Source organism: Archocentrus centrarchus, chromosome 10, assembly GCF_007364275.1.
Source record: "Archocentrus centrarchus isolate MPI-CPG fArcCen1 chromosome 10, fArcCen1, whole genome shotgun sequence".
In the NCBI taxonomy this organism is placed as follows: domain Eukaryota; kingdom Metazoa; phylum Chordata; class Actinopteri; order Cichliformes; family Cichlidae; genus Archocentrus; species Archocentrus centrarchus.
The window spans coordinates 39170050-39188700 of NC_044355.1; the positions used below are offsets into that span (position 1 = coordinate 39170050).

General features: G+C 43.3%; 1 protein-coding gene across 1 annotated transcript; it reads left to right on the forward strand.

Moving 5' to 3' along the window:
* Positions 1-7218: 7218 nt before the first annotated feature.
* LOC115787006 (neoverrucotoxin subunit alpha-like) lies at positions 7219-15351 on the forward strand. Its single transcript, XM_030739556.1, has 7 exons — positions 7219-7273; positions 7374-7546; positions 7886-8059; positions 11933-12106; positions 12328-12498; positions 12602-12648; positions 12767-15351. The coding sequence occupies exons 4-7, from the start codon at positions 12099-12101 to the stop codon at positions 13411-13413; spliced, it is 873 nt and encodes a 290-aa protein (XP_030595416.1). The 5' UTR covers positions 7219-7273; positions 7374-7546; positions 7886-8059; positions 11933-12098; the 3' UTR covers positions 13414-15351.
* The last annotated feature ends 3300 nt before the right edge of the window (positions 15352-18651 follow it).

An 18651-nucleotide genomic window follows, 5' to 3' on the forward strand; every position in this document is an offset into this window, starting at 1 on the left:
TTAAATCTGTGCTTGGAGTTTTTGAAAATAGTGCTGTAGTGACACATCTTACATCGGGGTGGCTGCGGCTCAGGAGGTAGAGCAAAAGATCGCATCTACTAATCGGAAGGTTGGTGGTTCAATCCCTGGCTGCTCCAGTCCGCATGCCAAAGTATCCTTGGCCAAGTTGCAACAACCATCGGAGTATGAATGTGTGTGAATGGGTTTTGGATAAAGTGCTCAGAGTGTTCAGCTGGAGTAGAAAAGCACTGTATAAGAACTAGTCCATGTTTAACTTTAACTGCTGTTGTATTCAGGCTACAACAGATTCCAGCATCTGCTGCGCCTGAACCCCTGAAGCGCACCGACTCTGTACTTCATCCTCATCACATCAGCGATGAGCCCGACTCTGCTGATGAGATGTAAGTACTTCGGGGTGATGATGAACTGAATGCTAGCACTCATCTCAGTGAAACAGAGACTGTGGAAGTCTCCCAGTACAACCTGTCTGAGAACATTAACAGGTGCAGTGGGAGGTTGTAGATGTTTTGCTTCAGAGCACTTCAGGAGTTTACAGTGAAGGTCCATGTAGCAATGTTTGGCTTTAAGCATTGCTACATGGACCTTTGCCTCTGTCTGTGTGAGGACACATAATGTGAGATCATTTTTTACACAGATCCAACCAGGAGAGCGAGCAGGAGAGCTGGGAGGTTCCCAGTGATCAGCCTGCCAATCAGCAAGCATACATGGACTCAGTATTTATGGTCTGTACAACAGCTACTTTTACATGTGTTTTGCTCACAGTCATCTCCATGCTGCACTTTGGATCAGTGGGTGATCTGTAACATGGATGTGATGTTTATCTCCATAATTTAAATCGTATTGCATCATTTGATATGTTCTATTCAAGCTGCTGGAGAACAACATTGTCAGCTTTGTGAAAAATGAACTGAAGAAGATCCAGAAGATTTTGTGTCCAGAGACCTCAGAGAGTCAGAGGGAGGAAGAGCAGCTGCTGGGGGGTGAGGGTGAGGAACAGAGCAGCAGGGAGGCGTTACTGAGGATCGCACTGTACTTCCTGAGGATGATGAAACAGAGCGAGTGGGCCGACCGTCTACAGAGCAGTAAGTAAAAAAAAAGAGTAACAGATGACTTGAGTCTCTTACTCGTGTTTTATGGATGAGCAGTTCTTAACAGAGCTGATAGTCCAAAAGTTATTTTTATTTCAAAAGTTGTCATTTACTGCAGTTTGTGTCGCCTGCGATCTATTTAGGCAACATCTGTGAAATGCAGCCATGCCACCCACCACAAGTAAATTCACATGTGGAAACACTGCAGTGGGCACGATTACTTCTAAAAAATTGCTCTCCCCACATATGATTCGGTTCCCGGTGGTTTTGCCAAAGCGAGTGAGTCTGCCTTCAGTTATTTAGAAATGACCTCAGTTATTAGCAGCTCTTTGGGCTTCAACCACAGAACAGCTGAGAGCTGAGTGCCTTGAGAGCAGAAAGTAGGGTTGCCCCATATCATATCACTTGCAATAATAGAATAGTAGTATAAATTTTTACATGAAGTGTCATATCACAATTTCGTTGCTATAGCAGTGCCATGCATTTACCTTTCCTGGTGTGCACAGCTGTGAGAGAAGCCCAGGCATGTCTGAGAGCAAGAGTCATGCATACAGGGAAATACTAACAACCTCCTACAAAGCACACAGTAAGAAAACTGTTCTGTGAAAGGTGGAAACAACAAACTCGCTTCACCACTTTAACAGCCTTTAACACTGAGCTATCACCCCCAACACATTTGCACAAGCACACTCCGCATGGCTGTTGGTCTTGTTGGAAAAATCCAAATGTGCTACACAGCCTACATGTGGTTATTACAGTAATTTCACTTGAGCTGCAGCAAGAAGCCCAGGAGTGCCGACATGTTTGAAACGCGTGTCGTCGATGATACAGTCGGTGTTAAAGGAGAACAAACAGTGGATGGAAATCACTGACGTGGTTACATGGTGGGAAAGCGGGGCTTTAGGTAGCTGCTTAAAAAGCCCAAGATGCAACATCGCAGGCAGAACATATTTTTTAGTTTTATTATGTGACAGGGCAGCACAGTGGTTAGCACTGCTGCCTCACAGCAAGAAGGTCCTAGGTCCAAATCCGGGGGCCTTTCTGTGTGGAGTTAATAAAAAAACAGGTGATGCTTATCAGGCAAAACAAGGAGGAGAAGAACACATGAGCATTTGTGTCTATGGGGAAAACGGTGCCACTTTACAGACACAATTAGCTTCAGGTCTTACAGAATACAAGATAACATCCATCCAACCATCCATCCATTTTCTTCCGCTTATCCGGGGCCGGGTCGCGGGGGCAGAAGCCTAAGCAGAGAAGCCCAGGCTTCCCTCTCCCAGCCACCTCCTCCAGCTCATCCGGAGGGACCCCAAGGCGTTCCCAGGCCAGCCGAGATACATAATCTCTCCAGCGTGTCCTGGGTCTACCACGGGGCCTCCTCCCGGTGGGACATGCCCGGAACACCTCACCCAGGAGGCGGCCAGGAGGCATCCTAATCAGATGCCCGAGCCACCTCAACTGATTCCTTTCGATGTGGAGGAGCAGCGGCTCTACTCTGAGCCCCTCCCGGATGGCCGCACTCCTCACCCTATCTCTAAGGGAGAGGCCAGCCACCCTTCGAAGGAAACTCATTTCTGCCGCTTGTATTCGCGATCTTATTCTTTCGGTCACTACCCAAAGCTCGTGACCATAGGTGAGGGTAGGAACGTAGATCGACCGGTAAATCGAGAGCCTCGCTTTTACGCTAAGCTCCCTCTTCACCCCGACGGACCGGTGCAGCGTCCGCATCACTGCAGAAGCAGCCCCGATCCGCCTGTCGATCTCCCATTCCCTTCTCCCATCACTCGTGAACAAGACCCCGAGATACTTGAACTCCTCCACTTGAGGCAAGAACTCATTCCTGAGCCGGAGATGGCACTCCACCCTTTTCCGGCTGAGGACCATGGCCTCAGACTTAGAGGTGCTGATTCTCATGCCAGCCGCTTCACACTCGGCTGCGAACCGTTCCACTGCGAGCTGGAGGCCCCCCCCTGATGAAGCCAACAGAACTGCATCATCTGCAAAAAGCAGAGATGAGACTCTGAGGCCACCAAGGAAGAAGCCTTCCGCCACCTGGCTACGCCTAGAAATTCTGTCCATAAAAATTATGAACAGAATCGGTGACAAAGGGCAGCCCTGACGGGGTCCAACACCCACAGGAAACGAATCCGACTTATTACCGGCTATACGGACCAAGCTCTCACTGTGGTTGTACAAGGACTGAATGGCCCGCAACAATGGGCCAGACACCCCATACTCCCGCAGAACCTCCCAAAGGACACCCCGAGGGACACGGTCGAATGCCTTCTCCAAGTCCACAAAGCACATGTAGACTGGTTGGGCAAACTCCCACGCACACTCGAATATCCTTGAGAGGATAAAGAGCTGGTCCAGCGTTCCACGACCAGGACGAAAACCGCATTGTTCCTCCTGAATCCGAGGTTCGACTAACGGACGCACCCTCCTTTCCAGCACCCTGGCATACACCTTACCGGGGAGGCTGAGGAGTGTGATCCCCCGAAAGTTGGAGCACACCCTCCGGTCTCCCTTCTTAAAGATGGGGACCACCACCCCGGTCTGCCAATCCAATGGCACTGCCCCAGATCTCCACGCGATGTTGCAGAGGCGTGTCAACCAAGACAGCCCTACAACATCCAGAGCCTTCAGGAACTCAGGGCGAATCTCGTCCACCCCAGGGGCTCTGCCACCAAGGAGTTGTTTAACTACCTCAGTGACCTCACCCCCAGTGATGGTCAAGTCATCCCCCTCATCCCCAGACTCTACTTCCACTACAGAAGGCGTGTCAGTGGGATTCAGGAGGTCCTCGAAGTATTCCTTCCACCGTCCGACTATAGCCTCAGTTGAAGTCAGCCGCACCCCCCCCCCGCACTATAAACAGTGTGAGTGAAGCACTGCTTTCCCCTCCTGAGTCGCCTGACGGTTTGCCAGAATCGCTTCGATACAAGATAACATAATTTTGTAAATTATTAGATCATTAGAATCAGAAAAGATTTTGATAGATACAGATTGTCAAATGACCAATATCAATCAATGTCAAGTCATCCTGCATCCCTCGGTTTCAGTCAGATCTGCTTCTCACTCATCACATCCACTTTCTGTCATGTACTGCTGTGTGGCAGGCAGGATGAGGACCCCAGAGCAGGACACCCAAGGCAAAAGGCTTCATTTGAATTCTGCTTTATTTATGAATGAACACAGAAGGGCTGGACGGAAACCCGCAGCACCAACATAAACACACTTAACTTGGAATGGACGTGACTTAACTTGACATGAACTTGAATATAAACGTAAATCTATAACCAGGAGCACACAGCAGGAACCTTAACAATGACGATGACGCGACAACAAGCAGGGGAAACTCAGGACAAGAGGGTTGATGAGAGAAGTGGACACATCTGGGAACACAGGTGAACCAAATTACACTGACAAGACGATGGGAAGCAAACTGAACACAACACACAGATACAAGATGACTGTCAAAATAAAACAGGAAACAGCTAGACGGTGACAGAAACGCAGACTAAGACTAAGACACAAGAACTTAACACGAGGACAGAGGGTAAACATAAAGCACAGAGACAAGACTGTCACAATAAAACAGGAACAATAGGAAACAATGACCAGGCTAAACTCAAGACTCAAACAAACAGAATCTAAATGATAAGAAAACTAATAAACATAATCAGAGAAATAAAACTTAACCTAAGGACACAAAACACAGGGCCACTGGCCCAGGATCATGGCAGTTTCAAACACTGACTTCACTAACTAGTGAGTGGTTGCAGGTCGACCAGCATTTAAAAGCAGTTGTGCAATTGGGAGCGCCAGTGACAGAGGGTTGAAGGATGTCACAGAGTCAAGAGTGTGAAGAGAGGTTGGTAAGCTGTTCCAAAGTTTGGACCTAAGGTTGGGAATGCCCAGTCCCCCTTAGTTTTCAGATGAGTACACTAGTTCTCTGGCCCTGGGTGGGTGTGGGTGTGGTAGCTATAGAAAATAATTACATTCACTGCACAAATTACATAAAATGAAAATTTCTTCTAAGTACATCCGATAACATTTGACCAACATGAAATTGTACTGTGTGAATCATTTTTGTTTAATTCTTATGTTACCAGTTAATTTCCTCTTTTACTGGTAACAGAAGAACAAACATTTCCACCCTATCTGCACATTCTGTTGCACTTCCTTTATTCACTATTCAGCACCTTCTGTATTCTAAGGCTACAAGTACCATACCAGGATAGCAAAATAACAGCACCTGCATAGAACAGTACTGCTACTACAGGAAATTTTCATTATGATGGTTTTATTTGGTACATTTTTGCTTATTTTTGCTTTGCTTGTAATTTCTATCTCTTTAGAACTTTTTGCTCCAATATGCCAACATAAACTTAAATCTGCTCTGAAGAAGAAGTTCCAGTGTGTGTTTGAGGGCATCGCTAAAGCAGGAAACCCAACCCTCCTGGATCAGATCTACACAGAGCTCTACATCACAGAGGGAGGGGCTGCAGAGGTCAATGAGGAACATGAGGTCAGACAGATTGAAACAGCATCCAGGAAAAAAGACAGACCAGAAACAACAACCAGACAAGAAGACATCCTTAAAGCCTCACCTGAAAGAGATGAACCAATCAGAACAGTTCTGACAAAGGGAGTGGCTGGCATTGGGAAAACAGTTTTAATTCAAAAGTTCACTCTTGACTGGGCTGAAGACAAAGCCAACCAGGACATCCAGTTCATATTTCCATTCACTTTCAGAGAGCTGAATGTGCTGAAAGAGGAAAAGTTCAGCTTGGTGGAACTTGTTCATCACTTCTTCACTGAAACCAAAAAAGTAGGAATCTGCAGGTTTGAAGACTTCCAGGTTGTGTTCATCTTTGATGGTCTGGATGAGTGTCGACTTCCTCTGGACTTCGACAACACTGAGATCCTGACTGACCCTAGAAAGTCCACCTCAGTGGATGTGCTGCTGATAAACCTCATCAGGGGGAACCTGCTTCCCTCTGCTCACCTCTGGATAACCACACGACCTGCAGCAGCCAATCAGATCCCTGCTGAATGTGTTGACATGGTGACAGAGGTCAGAGGGTTCACTGACCCACAGAAGGAGGAGTACTTCAGGAAGAGATTCAGAGATGAGGAGCAGGCCAGCAGTATCATCTCCCACATCAAGACATCACGAAGCCTCCACATCATGTGCCACATCCCAGTCTTCTGCTGGATCACTGCTACAGTTCTGGAGGATGTGCTGAAAACCAGAGAGGGAGGAGAGCTGCCCAAGACCCTGACTGAGATGTACATCCACTTCCTGGTGGTTCAGGCCAAAGTAAAGACAGTCAAGTATGATGGAGGAGCTGGAGCAGATCCACACTGGAGTCCAGAGAGCAGGAAGATGATTGAGTCTCTGGGAAAACTGGCTTTTGATCAGCTGCAGAAAGGAAACCTGATCTTCTATGAATCAGACCTGACAGAGTGTGGCATCGATATCAGAGCAGCCTCAGTGTACTCAGGAGTGTTCACACAGATCTTTAAAGAGGAGAGAGGGCTGTACCAGGACAAGGTGTTCTGCTTCATCCATCTGAGTGTTCAGGAGTTTCTGGCTGCTCTTCATGTCCATCTGACCTTCATCAACTCTGGACTCAATGTGCTAGTAGAGGAACAAGTAACATCCCAGACATCTGAAACAGCAAGAAATCAACATGCAAAGGCAGACTTCTATCAGGGTGCTGTGGACAAAGCTTTGCAGAGTCCAAATGGACACCTGGACTTGTTCCTCCGCTTCCTCCTGGGTCTTTCACTGCAGACCAATCAGACTCTCCTAAAAGGCCTGCAGACACAGACAGAAAGTAACTCTAAAACCAATCAGGAAACAGCTCAATACATTAAGATAAAGATAAGTGAGAATCTGTCTGCAGAGAAAGCATCAATCTGTTCCACTGTCTGAATGAACTGAATGATCGTTCTCTAGTGGAGGAGATCCAACAGTCCCTGAGTTCAGGAAGTCTCTCTGCAGATAAACTGTCTCCTGCTCAGTGGTCAGCTCTGGTCTTCATCTTACTGTCATCAGAAAAAGATCTGGATGTGTTTGACCTGAAGAAATACTCTGCTTCAGAGGAGGCTCTGCTGAGGCTGCTGCCAGTGGTCAAAGCCTCCAACAAAGCTCTGTAAGTACACAGATAGCCACATGTAATAGAAACATGACAAATACATTTCTATGGCTTCAAGATTAAAAAATAATCTAATGTTTTTATATTATCTTTTTAGACTGAATGGCTGTAACCTCTCAAATACAAGCTGTGAAGCCCTGTCTTCAGTTCTCAGTAACCAGTCCTCGAGTCTGATTGAGCTGGACCTGAGTAACAACAACCTGCAGGATTAGGGGTGGAAGCTCTGTCTGTTGGACTAGGAAGTCCACACTGTAAACTGGAAACTCTAAGGTTAGGATTCGTTTGAAAAATCCAATTAGCCACTTGACTATTATGGATGGTCGCTAGTGGCAAATAAGGTATTTAAAAGAACAAGTTTAGTTTGTCTCAAAAATAGCTGATGGGCTTTATCCAAAGTATAACATGAAATAGTATATGAGCCAGTTTTTGTGGTCATGCTTGCCATGGTACTTAAAGTAGAGATAGGATTAAAATGAGTAACTTGCGTCCATATCTAGATGAGTGATGGTTTGAACTGAATTGAATTTGGTCATAGTTAACACGATTTTATGCTCAATCATTCATTTATTCAAAGCAAACATTTTGTCTCCTTCGTCGCTGTCCTTTCAGACTGAGTGTCTGTAACCTCTCAGACCAAAGCTGTGAAGCTCTTTCGCCGGTTCTCTGCTCCCAGTCCTCCAGTCTGAAAGAGCTGGACCTGAGTAACAACGACCTGAAGGATTCAGGAGTGAAGGCACTGTCCACTGGACTGGAAAGTCAACACTGCAAACTGGAAACGCTCAGGTTAGGATTAGCCTGTGCAATCAGTGTTTACATTTTGAATCACAGTGATAGATTAACCAGAGTATGACTGCTTCTCTGCTGCTGTTACTATATTTTATTTTATTTTATTTCTTTCTTTATTGTTAATATTTTTATATTAACAATATAAATATTTTATTTAGAGTCAGTTTCTTATAGCATTGATTGTATGTCACTAACCTTGTCTTAGATATTTTTGATATAGTTCAATTCAGTTTTATTTATATAGTGCCAAATCACAACAAACAGTCACCTCAAGGCTCTATATGTTGTAAGGTAAAGACCCTACAATAATTACAAAGAAAACCCAACAATTAAAACGACCCCCTATGAGCAGCACTTGGTGACAGTGGGAAGGGAAAACTCCCTTTTAACAGGAAGAAACCTCCATCAGAACCAGGCTCAGGGAGGGGCAGTCATCTGCTGTGAGGGGGGAGAGAGACAGAGATTAATAATAACTAATTATTAAATGCAGAGTGGGGTATAAACAGAGTAAATAAGGTGAATGAAAAGGAACACTCAGTGCATCATGGGAACCCCCCAGCAGCCTTTAGCAGCATAACTGAGGGAGGCTTCAGGATCACCTGATCCAGCCCTAACTATAAGCTTGATCATAAAGGAATGTTTTAAGCCTAATCTTAAAAATAGAGAGAGTGTCTGTCTCCTGAATCCAAGCTGGGAGCTGGTTCCACAGAAGAGGCGCCTGAAAGCTGAAGGCTCTGCCTCCCATTCTACTCTTAAGTATCCTAGGAACCACAAGTAAGCCAGCAGTCTGAGAGTGAAGTGCTCTATTGGGGTGATATGGGACTATGAGGTCTTTGAGATAAGATGAGGCCTGATTATTCAAGACCTTGTAGGTGAGGAGAAGGATTTTAAATTCTATTCTAGATTTAACAGGGAGCCAATGAAGAGAAGCCAATATGGGAGAAATCTGCTCTCTCTTTCTAGTCCCTGTCAGTACTCTAGCTGCAGCATTTTGGATCAGCTGAAGGCTTTTCAGGGAGCTTTTAGGACAGCCTGATAATAATGAATTACAATAGTCCAGCCTAGAAGTAATAAATGCATGAATTAGCTTTTCAGCATCACTCTGAGAAAGGATGTTTCTAATTTTAGAAATATTGCACAAATGCAAAAAAGCAGTCCTACATATTTGTTAAATATGTGCATTGAAGGACATATCCTGGTCAAAAATGCCTCCAAGATTTCTCACAGTGTTACTGGAGGCCAAAGTAATGCCATCCAGAGTAAGTATCTGGTTTGACACCATGTTTCTAAGATTTGTGGGGCCGAGTACAAGAACTTCAGTTTGATCTGAATTTAGAAACAGGAAATTAGAGGTCATCCAGGCCTTAATGTCTTTAAGACATTCCTGCAGTTTAACTAATTGATGTGTGTCATCTGGCTTCATTGATAGGTAAAGCTGAGTATCATCTGCATTAAAATGAAAATTGATGCAATGATTTCTAATAGTACTGCCTAAGGGAAGCATGTATAATGTAAATAGAATTGGTCCTAGCACAGAACTCCATAATTAACCTTAGTGTCTAAAGAGGTCATCGAAGCGATTCTGGCAAACTGTCAGGCGACTCAGGAGGGGAAAGTAGTGCTCCACTCACACGGTTTATATTGCAGGTGGGGTGCTGCTGACTTCAACTGAGACTATAGTCGGACGGTGGAAGGAATACTTCGAGGACCTCCTGAATCCCACTGACACGCCTTCTGTAGTGGAAGCAGAGTCTGGGGACAAGGAAGATGACTTGACCATCACTGGGGGTGAGGTCACTGAGGCAGTTAAACAACTCCTTGGTGGCAGGGCCCCTGGGGTGGACGAGATTCGCCCTGAGTTCCTGAAGGCTCTGGATGTTGTAGGGCTGTCTTGGTTGACACGCCTCTGCAACATTCAATTCAATTCAATTCAATTTTATTTATATAGCGCCAAATCACAACAAACTGTCACCTCAAGGCGCTTTGTATTGTGGGTAAAGACGCTACAATAATACAGAGAAAACACAACAGTCAAAAACGACCCCCTATGAGCAAGCACTTGGCGACAGTGGAAAGGAAAACTCCCTTTTAACAGGAAGAAACCTCCAGCAGAACCAGGCTCAGGGAGGGGCAGTCATCTGCCGCGACCGGTTGGGCTGAGGGGAGAGAAAGACATGCTGTGGAAGAGAGCCAGAGATTAATATCAATTAATGATTAAATGCAGAGTGGAGTATAAACAAAGTAAATAAGGTGAATGAGATCGCGTGGAGATCTGGGGCAGTGCCATTGAATTGGCAGACTGGGGTGGTGGTCCCATCTTTAAGAAGGGAGACCAGAGGGTGTGTTCCAACTTTCGGGGATCACACTCCTCAGCCTCCCTGGAAAGGTGTATGCCAGGGTGCTGGAAAGGAGGGTCCATACGTTAGTCGAACCTTGGATTCAGGAGGAACAATGTGGTTTTCATCCTGGTCGCAGAATGCTGGACCAGCTCTTTATCCTCTCAAGGATATTCGAGTGTGCGTGGGAGTTTGCCCAACCAGTCTACATGTGCTTTGTGGACTTGGAGAAGGCATTCGACCGTGTCCCTCGGGGTATACTTTGGGAGGTCCTGGGGGAGTATGGGGTGTCTGGCCCATTATTGCGGGCCATTCAATCTCTGTACAACCGCAGTGAGAGCTTGGTCCGTATAGCCGGTAATAAGTCAGATTCGTTTCCTGTGGGTGTTGGACTCCGTCAGGACTGCCCTTTGTCACCGATTCTGTTCATAATTTTTATGGACAGAATTTCTAGGCATAGCCAGGTGGCGGAAGGCTTCTTCCTTGGTGGCCTCAGAGTCTCATCTCTGCTCTTTGCAGATGATGCGGTCCTGTTGGCTTCATCACGGGGTGGCCTCCAGCTCACAGTGGAACGGTTCACAGCCGAGTGTGAAGCGGCCGGCATGAGAATCAGCACCTCTAAGTCTGAGGCCATGGCCCTCAGCTGGAAAAGGGTGGAGTGCCCTCTCCGGCTCAGGAACGAATTCTTGCCCCAAGTGGAGGAGTTAAAGTATCTTGGGGTCTTGTTCATGAGTGATGGGAGAAGGGAGCGGAAGATCAACAGACGGATTGGGGCTGCCTCTGCAGTGATGCGGACGCTGCTATAATACCTATAGTACGATCTAATCTCTGTAATAAAATCTTATGGTCAACAGTATCAAAGCTGCATTAAGGTCCAACAGGACAAGAACAGAGATGAGTCCACTGTCAGAGGCTGTGAGAAGATCATTGGTAACCTTCACTAATGCTGTTTCTGTACTGTGATGAATTCTGAAACCTGACTGAAACTCTTCAAATAAACCGTTCCTCTGCAGATGATCAGTTAGCTGTTTTACAACTACTCTTTCAAGGATCTTTGAGAGAAAAGGAAGGTTGGAGATTGGCCTATAATTAGCTAAGACAGCTGGGTCAGTGATGGCTTTTTAAGTAGAGGTTTAATTACAGCCACCTTGAAGGCCTGTGGTACACAGCCAACTAATAAAGACAGATTGATCATTTTTAAGACTGAAGCATCAATAAATGGAAAGACTTCTTTGAACAGTCTAGTAGAAATGGGATCTAATAAACATGTTGCTGGTTTGGAGGAAGTAACTATTGAAGTTAACTCTGAAAGATCAACTGGAGCCAAAGAGTCTAAACAAATACCAGCAGTGCTGAAAGCAGCCGAACATGAAGGTCAATCTTTGAGATGGTTATGAATAATTTTTGTCTAATGTCTAAAATTTTATTTGTAAAGAAATTCACGAAGTCACTACTAGTTAAAGTGATGCTCATTCAGCAGTTTATTCATTTATTCAAAGCAAACATTTTGTCTCCTTCGTCGCTGTGTTTTTAGACTGCGTGTCTGTAACCTCTCAGACCAAAGCTGTGAAGCTCTTTCCCCGGTTCTCTGCTCCCAGTCCTCCAGTCTGAAAGAGCTGGACCTGAGTAACAACGACCTGAAGGATTCAGGAGTGAAGGCACTGTGCTCTGGACTGGAAAGTCAACACTGCAAACTGGAAATGCTCAGGTTAGGATTAGCCTGTGCAATCAGTGTTTACATTTTGAATCACAGTGATAGATTAACCAGTGAATGACTGCTTCTCTGCTTCAGTTTAAAGAAAAAAAATGTCATGATAATAATCAACTTAATCCCCCAGTAGTTAGCATTGTAATGTAGTAACTTATCCAGTCCCACTAGCCTCAGATTGCCTGACTTTATCTATTTTATGTGGTTTTGTGTGGCTGCAGGCTGTCAGGCTGCTTGATCACAGAGGAAGGCTGTGCTTCTCTGGCCTCGGCTCTGAGCTCCAACCCCTCTCATCTGAGAGAGCTGGACTTGAGTTACAATCATCCAGGGGGTTTAGCAGTGGACCTGTTGGCCAGAGTAAAGGACCAGCACTGGAAACTGGACACCCTAAGGTTTGTGAAATGGCATTAGAGAGTGAGCAGAATTATGGTGGATGTTGATGGACTGGATGTAATTCCTGTGTCTGCATGTTGTTGCTGACACGTCTTGTTTCAGGGTGGAGCCTGCAGGAGTCCGGTGGCTGAAACCAGGTTTGAGGAAGTGTAAGTATTTTTCTTTTTGACTCATGTAAAGGCAAACATTCACTGAAAATGATCACTGATGTTACAAGTCATAAGGTGTCAGATTAATAACTGTAGCTGCATGGTGTCTCGTTTTCAGATTTCTGTGAAGTCGCAGTCGATATAAACACAGTAAACAAAAACCTCAGACTGTCTGCCAACAACAGGAAGGTGACACATGTGAGAAACGAGCTCATTTATCCCCCTCACGATGACAGATTTCTTGACTGGTGTCAGCTCCTGTGTAAAGATGGTTTACACGGGCGCTGTTACTGGGAGGTGGAGTGGACGGGAGAGGTTGATGTGTCAGTGAGTTGCAGAGGAATAGGAAGGAAAGGAGAACGGAAAAACTGCAGATTTGGAGAGAATCTTCAGTCCTGGAGTCTGGACTGCTCAAATGCCCGTGGTTACTCTGTCTATCACAATCAAAGAACATCACCCATCCACTCCTTCCCCTTGTCCCCTGTCTGTGGTTCGAAGCGAGCAGCAGTGTATGTGGACTGTCCTGCTGGCACAATCTCCTTCTATGGGGTCTCCAGTGACACTCTGATCCACCTCCACACCTTCAGCACCACCTTCACTGAACCTCTTTATCCTGGATTTGGAGTCTGGCACCATTCCTGTGGTTCCTCAGTGCGTCTGTGCTCTCTGCAGGTGGAAGGGTCTCCTCCGGTTAGAGAGGCTGTTGCTGAGCAGATTGTTCCTGTCACCACCACAGCTGGCTTACTTAAGCCAGAGGAAGGATAACAAACCAGTGCTTATTCTTTTTAACCTCAAATGAAAAAACTCTTCAGTGAGCTTGACTGTTGCAGTCATTCCTAATATGTCACTTCTCAGTGTCTTTTTTTTTTTTTTTTTTTAAAAACAACTTTATTTTTAAAGGTTTTTGCCATTTTGAAATGTACAGAGAGTGAACAATTAGACCCCTGCTAACAAAGATCGAGAGCATCCAGTAAAACAAAGGCAAATAAAATGAACATTCAAATAAAAGAGAGGTAATTATAATGATCATACAGTTGGTGCCAAGCGCAGGTAGGTGTTCCATTTCCTCCAGTATTATATTTATCAGCAGCAAGTCTCAATGAAAAAGTCAGTCTCTCCGTTGCATGGATTTCCTTGATTATTTCCTTCCAGTCCAGAGGTGATGGTGGCTCCACATCTAGCCACTTGCGAGTTATGGCTTTCTTTGCCCCTGCTAATAATATTAATAGAAGATATCTATCTGATTTCCTCAGTCCTTGGAGTAGAGTACATAGATAAACTTAACCAGTGATTTCACTGTGATCTAAGTCCATCATAGTATTGATATCCTTTATCACCTCTGACCAGTAGGGTGCGATCTTAATACAGTCCCAAAAGATATGGAAATATGCTGCTGACACATTCCCACAGTTCCTCCAACACTTGCATTATTTACTGTTGATGTTAATAAAAAGTGCACCAAGTTTTTTCCAAGAAAATTCCCTCCACAGGCCTGAACCTGATGTGTGAATCACAGCGTTGCATATATTAAACCAATCTTCATCAGTTATTATTATTTGGGCTTCTTTTTCCCATTTAACTTTAATGAATGTTGCGTTAAATTTCCTCCCCGATTGTAGACATGAATATAGTCTGGATATCAGTTTCTTAGGTAGTCTTCCAGTCTAGAAGGATTGTAACTAGACCTGTCTCCTCCTCCTCTGAAAACTTTAGATTTTCATTATAATGGTGCCTTAGCTGGAGGTATCTGAAAAAGTCCCATTTTTCCAAATCATAGTTTTCTTGAAGTTGTTGAAAATGTTTTAATTCAAAGGAATACACTGGGATAAGAAGAGGACATACAGATCACAAAGTTTCCCTGTATGCTGACGATCTTTTACTGTACATAGCAAATCCTACAAAAACCATTCCAGTAATAATGGAAATCCTAGAGGAATTTGGGAGGATTTCGGGATACAAATTAAATCTATCAAAGAGTACGTTATTCCCTATCAATTCTAAAGCTTGGACAAATATTAATGCATTTAAGATTTTCCCTTTTTCAATCTCAACTCAATTTAAATATCTTGGGATAAATATTACTCAAGAATATAATGGCCTCTTTAAACACAATTTCTTAAAACTATACCATAAAACAAAGCAGGATATAGATACCTGGATAAATCTGCCAATTTCATTAGCAGGCCGAATAAATATTATTAGAATGAAATTTCTGTTCTTATTCCAGTGCATTCCAATTTGGATACCTAAGGCCTTTTTTAATAAAATAGATTCTCTTATAACATATTTTATTTGGAATAGAAAAACTCCAAGAATCAAGAAAATATTCTTGCAAAGGTCATCTGATCAGGGTGGAATGGGTTTGCCCTGTTTTCGACGCTACTATTGGTCATCTAATATTTGCTCAATGCTGTTCTGGTTATCCACTCAGGGACCCGATTGGTGTAGGATGGAAAATGAAAGCTGTTATCCTTCCTCTTTAAAAGCATTATTATACTCTGCTGTCCCCATTACAAATCAAAAGATTTTGAATCCAGTAGTCTCTCATTCAGTTAAGATCTGGTCTCAAATAATTAAGTATTATAGGTGGACAGATATGTCACTTCTTAGCAGGGTTATAATAGTTTTGGATTTGACATTATAGTTTAGTTTTAGTTCGTTTTTACTTTTTTTTCTCTAATTCAGTTAGTTTTAATTAGTTTTCAGAGTGGTTTTGCTCGTTTTTATTAGTTTTTATTTTAGGTTTAATGCTTAGTTTTAGTTTAGTTTCGTTAGTTTCAGTATTAGGTTTAGTATTTTCATACTTTGTCAGGTGCAAGATTCAATGCGCAAAAGTGACTATTGTGTAATAAAAACTCAACAAAAGATACCATAAAGAAATATATTCAACAACCAACGGTTCACAAGACAGAAGCACTACATGCTAAATGTGTAATAATTAGGACACACCTGAACAGCAACAGGGAGAAACAAAGAAAAACAGGAACTCCAAACTCAATAAATTCTACAATAAACTCCCAATAAACTCCAGTGTCAGTGCAGTAGATTAACAACACCTACATGTGGTGTTTGACAAAAACAAACTCTTTGAAGGAGTCAAAGGTCAAATCCAGCTGCATCCTGATATTCTCCACCACCTGAAGCTGCTTCTGTTTTGGAGCTAGCTTGGTTAGATGCTCGCTGATTAGACTTGCAGGGTCTTTGCAGCCTCTGTACACAACCTACAGAAGTGTCCGACCTCATGTCCGCATTTATGCTTGTGTACCTGTGTGTGTTGTGTGTGTTAATTACCTTGTGTTCGTGTGCTGCGGTGCCAGCTGAGACTTTTTTTGGTCCTCGCTCTTTGTGCTCAGGTTTTTGGCTGCAAACATATTTGTCCCTGTTTTTCCACTTCCCTCATTTCCTCACGTCCATTCCGACAGCAGTCTCCCTCCAGGAATTTGCTGACATTTGTGAGTCCTGATGCTTTGATTATTATTCCTGATTGTTATTCTCTCACTGATAAAGTAGACGGAAATGCACAAGAACTGAACAGGTTAATCACAGCGTTGCAGCAGCGTGGACCCGCTCTGAAACCGGTCGGTTCAGAGCGACTCTGCCGCTTTCTCGTGCACACGCACTCACACCGCGGTCTGCCCGACGGCGCTCCCAGCTTAAACTCGGAGAGCAGAAAAATGATCAATCTACAATAATTTCAGTTAGTTTTAGTTAGTTTTTTAAACTCACAATTCAGTTTTAGTTAGTTATCGTTTTTTCCTTTTAATTGTAGTTTTATTTATTTCAGTTAACGACAATGTTTTTTCAATTTCAGTTTTCGTTATTTCGTTTGTTTTCGTTAACTATAATAACCCTGCTTCTTAGTCCACTGATAAATTTTGAACACATAATTTATTCAGTGGAACCATAAAGGAATACAATGTATAAAAGATTTATTTATTCAAAATGTTTTTTCCACATTTCAACAATTGCAAAATAAATTTAATCTGGACAGTAAAGATTTCTTCAAATACCTACAGATCCGAAGTTGCATACAAAGTCTGTTTCCATCCTTCCCCAATCAGCCTCCATCTTCCTTTATGGAGACAATCCTTTTGTTTGATCCAGTCAAAAAAGGTTTAATCACAAAGATCCATAATTGGTTGGTGCAGGAAGACACAGCACCTACATTAGACCATCTGAAAAAGGCTTGGCAGGAAGACTTAGGAATGACTATCACAGATGATCAATGGTTTGAAGCCCAGAAATCTGTTCATTCTACTTCTGTGTGCATTAGGCATGGCCTTTTGCAATTTAAGGTTTTACACAGGTTGCGTTTATCAAAATGGAAAATGTCAAAGATGTTTCCCTCTGTTGATCCTTCCTGTGACAGATGCACACTAGTACCGGCCTCACTAGCACATATGTTCTGGAGTTGTCAATATATTGTGAGATATTGGAATATTATTTTTCAGACCCTTTCCAAAATTTTAAAAAAGCAGATCAAACCGGACCCACTTTTGGCTCTATTTGGGGTGAGGTCGACTGCTGTGCAGCTGTCGGACAAGCAGGATAGAATGATTCATTTTGTGACCTTTATGGCACAGAGATTGATTTTGCTATGTTGGAAGCAAAAAACCCCTCCTTCTTATTCAGCTTTAATGAAAGATATTCTGGGTCATCTAAAATTGGAGAAAATTAAATATACATTGAAGGGGAAATCTAATATTTTTGATTCAGCTTGGCAAAGTTTTATAAATTATTTCAATACAAATATATGATTAAGGTTGGTGTAATAATGTATATGAAGTCCTCTGAGGTTTTTTTTGTTGTTTTTGTTTTTTGTGATTGTTTTCTTCCTTGTTTGCTTGCATGTTTTGTTGTTTTGATTTACTACATTGTCACTTAATGGGAAAAAATTCTGAATAAAGAGAAGATAAAAAAAAAAGAAAATGTTTTAATTCATTTTTGATCGTAATCTTCCAATAACCTGTTATACCTTTCTGTGATCTCAGCTTTGGCTGGTTATCAGAGATGCTGCAGCCTTTAGCAAAGGCAAAATTAAAGCAGGTCAGCAGGATGTCCATCATATTCTGCTCATTCTGGCAACACTGTAAATCATTTGCACTGCTGGACAAATTCTATAATCACTCATAACCTGCAGATGTACATACTGTAATGTCGTAGTCTGTATAAACAGTCATAACCTGTTCATACAGTCATGTAGACACTGTTACATAAACTTTGGACATACTGTATCATATGCTCTTTAATTGCTGCTGCTTGATGCAATCTGCATTTCATTGCATTGCACTTGTGACATATGCAGTGACAAAATGTTAATCATTCCTGACCACAGACAGTCATTCACGCTGACACCCACTTTAGAGTCTCCTGTTAACCTAACCACATGCCTGGCTTTGGGCTGAAGTATCCGGGGAGCACATGTAAACTCCACCACCTACAGTTTAATGAATGAGGCTCCAGTTAAACACATATCAGAATATAATACAGCAGTGCAGTAGATCAGCATGCACAGAGAAGGTGCAACTGTGTCTGCAAGCAGGGGCTGTTCACAGGGGCATTGGCCCCATCTGAAATCTGATTGGCCCCCTGAAGTGCCCCTGTCCTGTCACTCATCTGTCCTTTGTCCGAGAGCGAGGATCAAATTATAGGTGGATGCAATTCCATGCCGAAACACCAGTAGCGCTAATGAGCCAAATAGGAATGTCCAGCATGAATAAAGCTTACAGAAGAAAAAGATTTGAACGATCCCACTTCAGCTCTTTCATAAAGATAGAAAATAAAGGTCTGTTGTTACTGAACTTGCATTTATGTATATAGTACTTAGCAAGAAGCATAATGAGGTTGATAACAAAAAAGGACTCACAGTTCTTTTTTTCATAAGCCGTAAAGCCAAGGATAGCCATTTCATAACTGAGAGGAGTTTGTGGGGAAATGACAGATATAAGGCTCAAATTATCATTCCAGAGTTTTTTGGTATAGTCACAGCTCCAAAACAAGTGA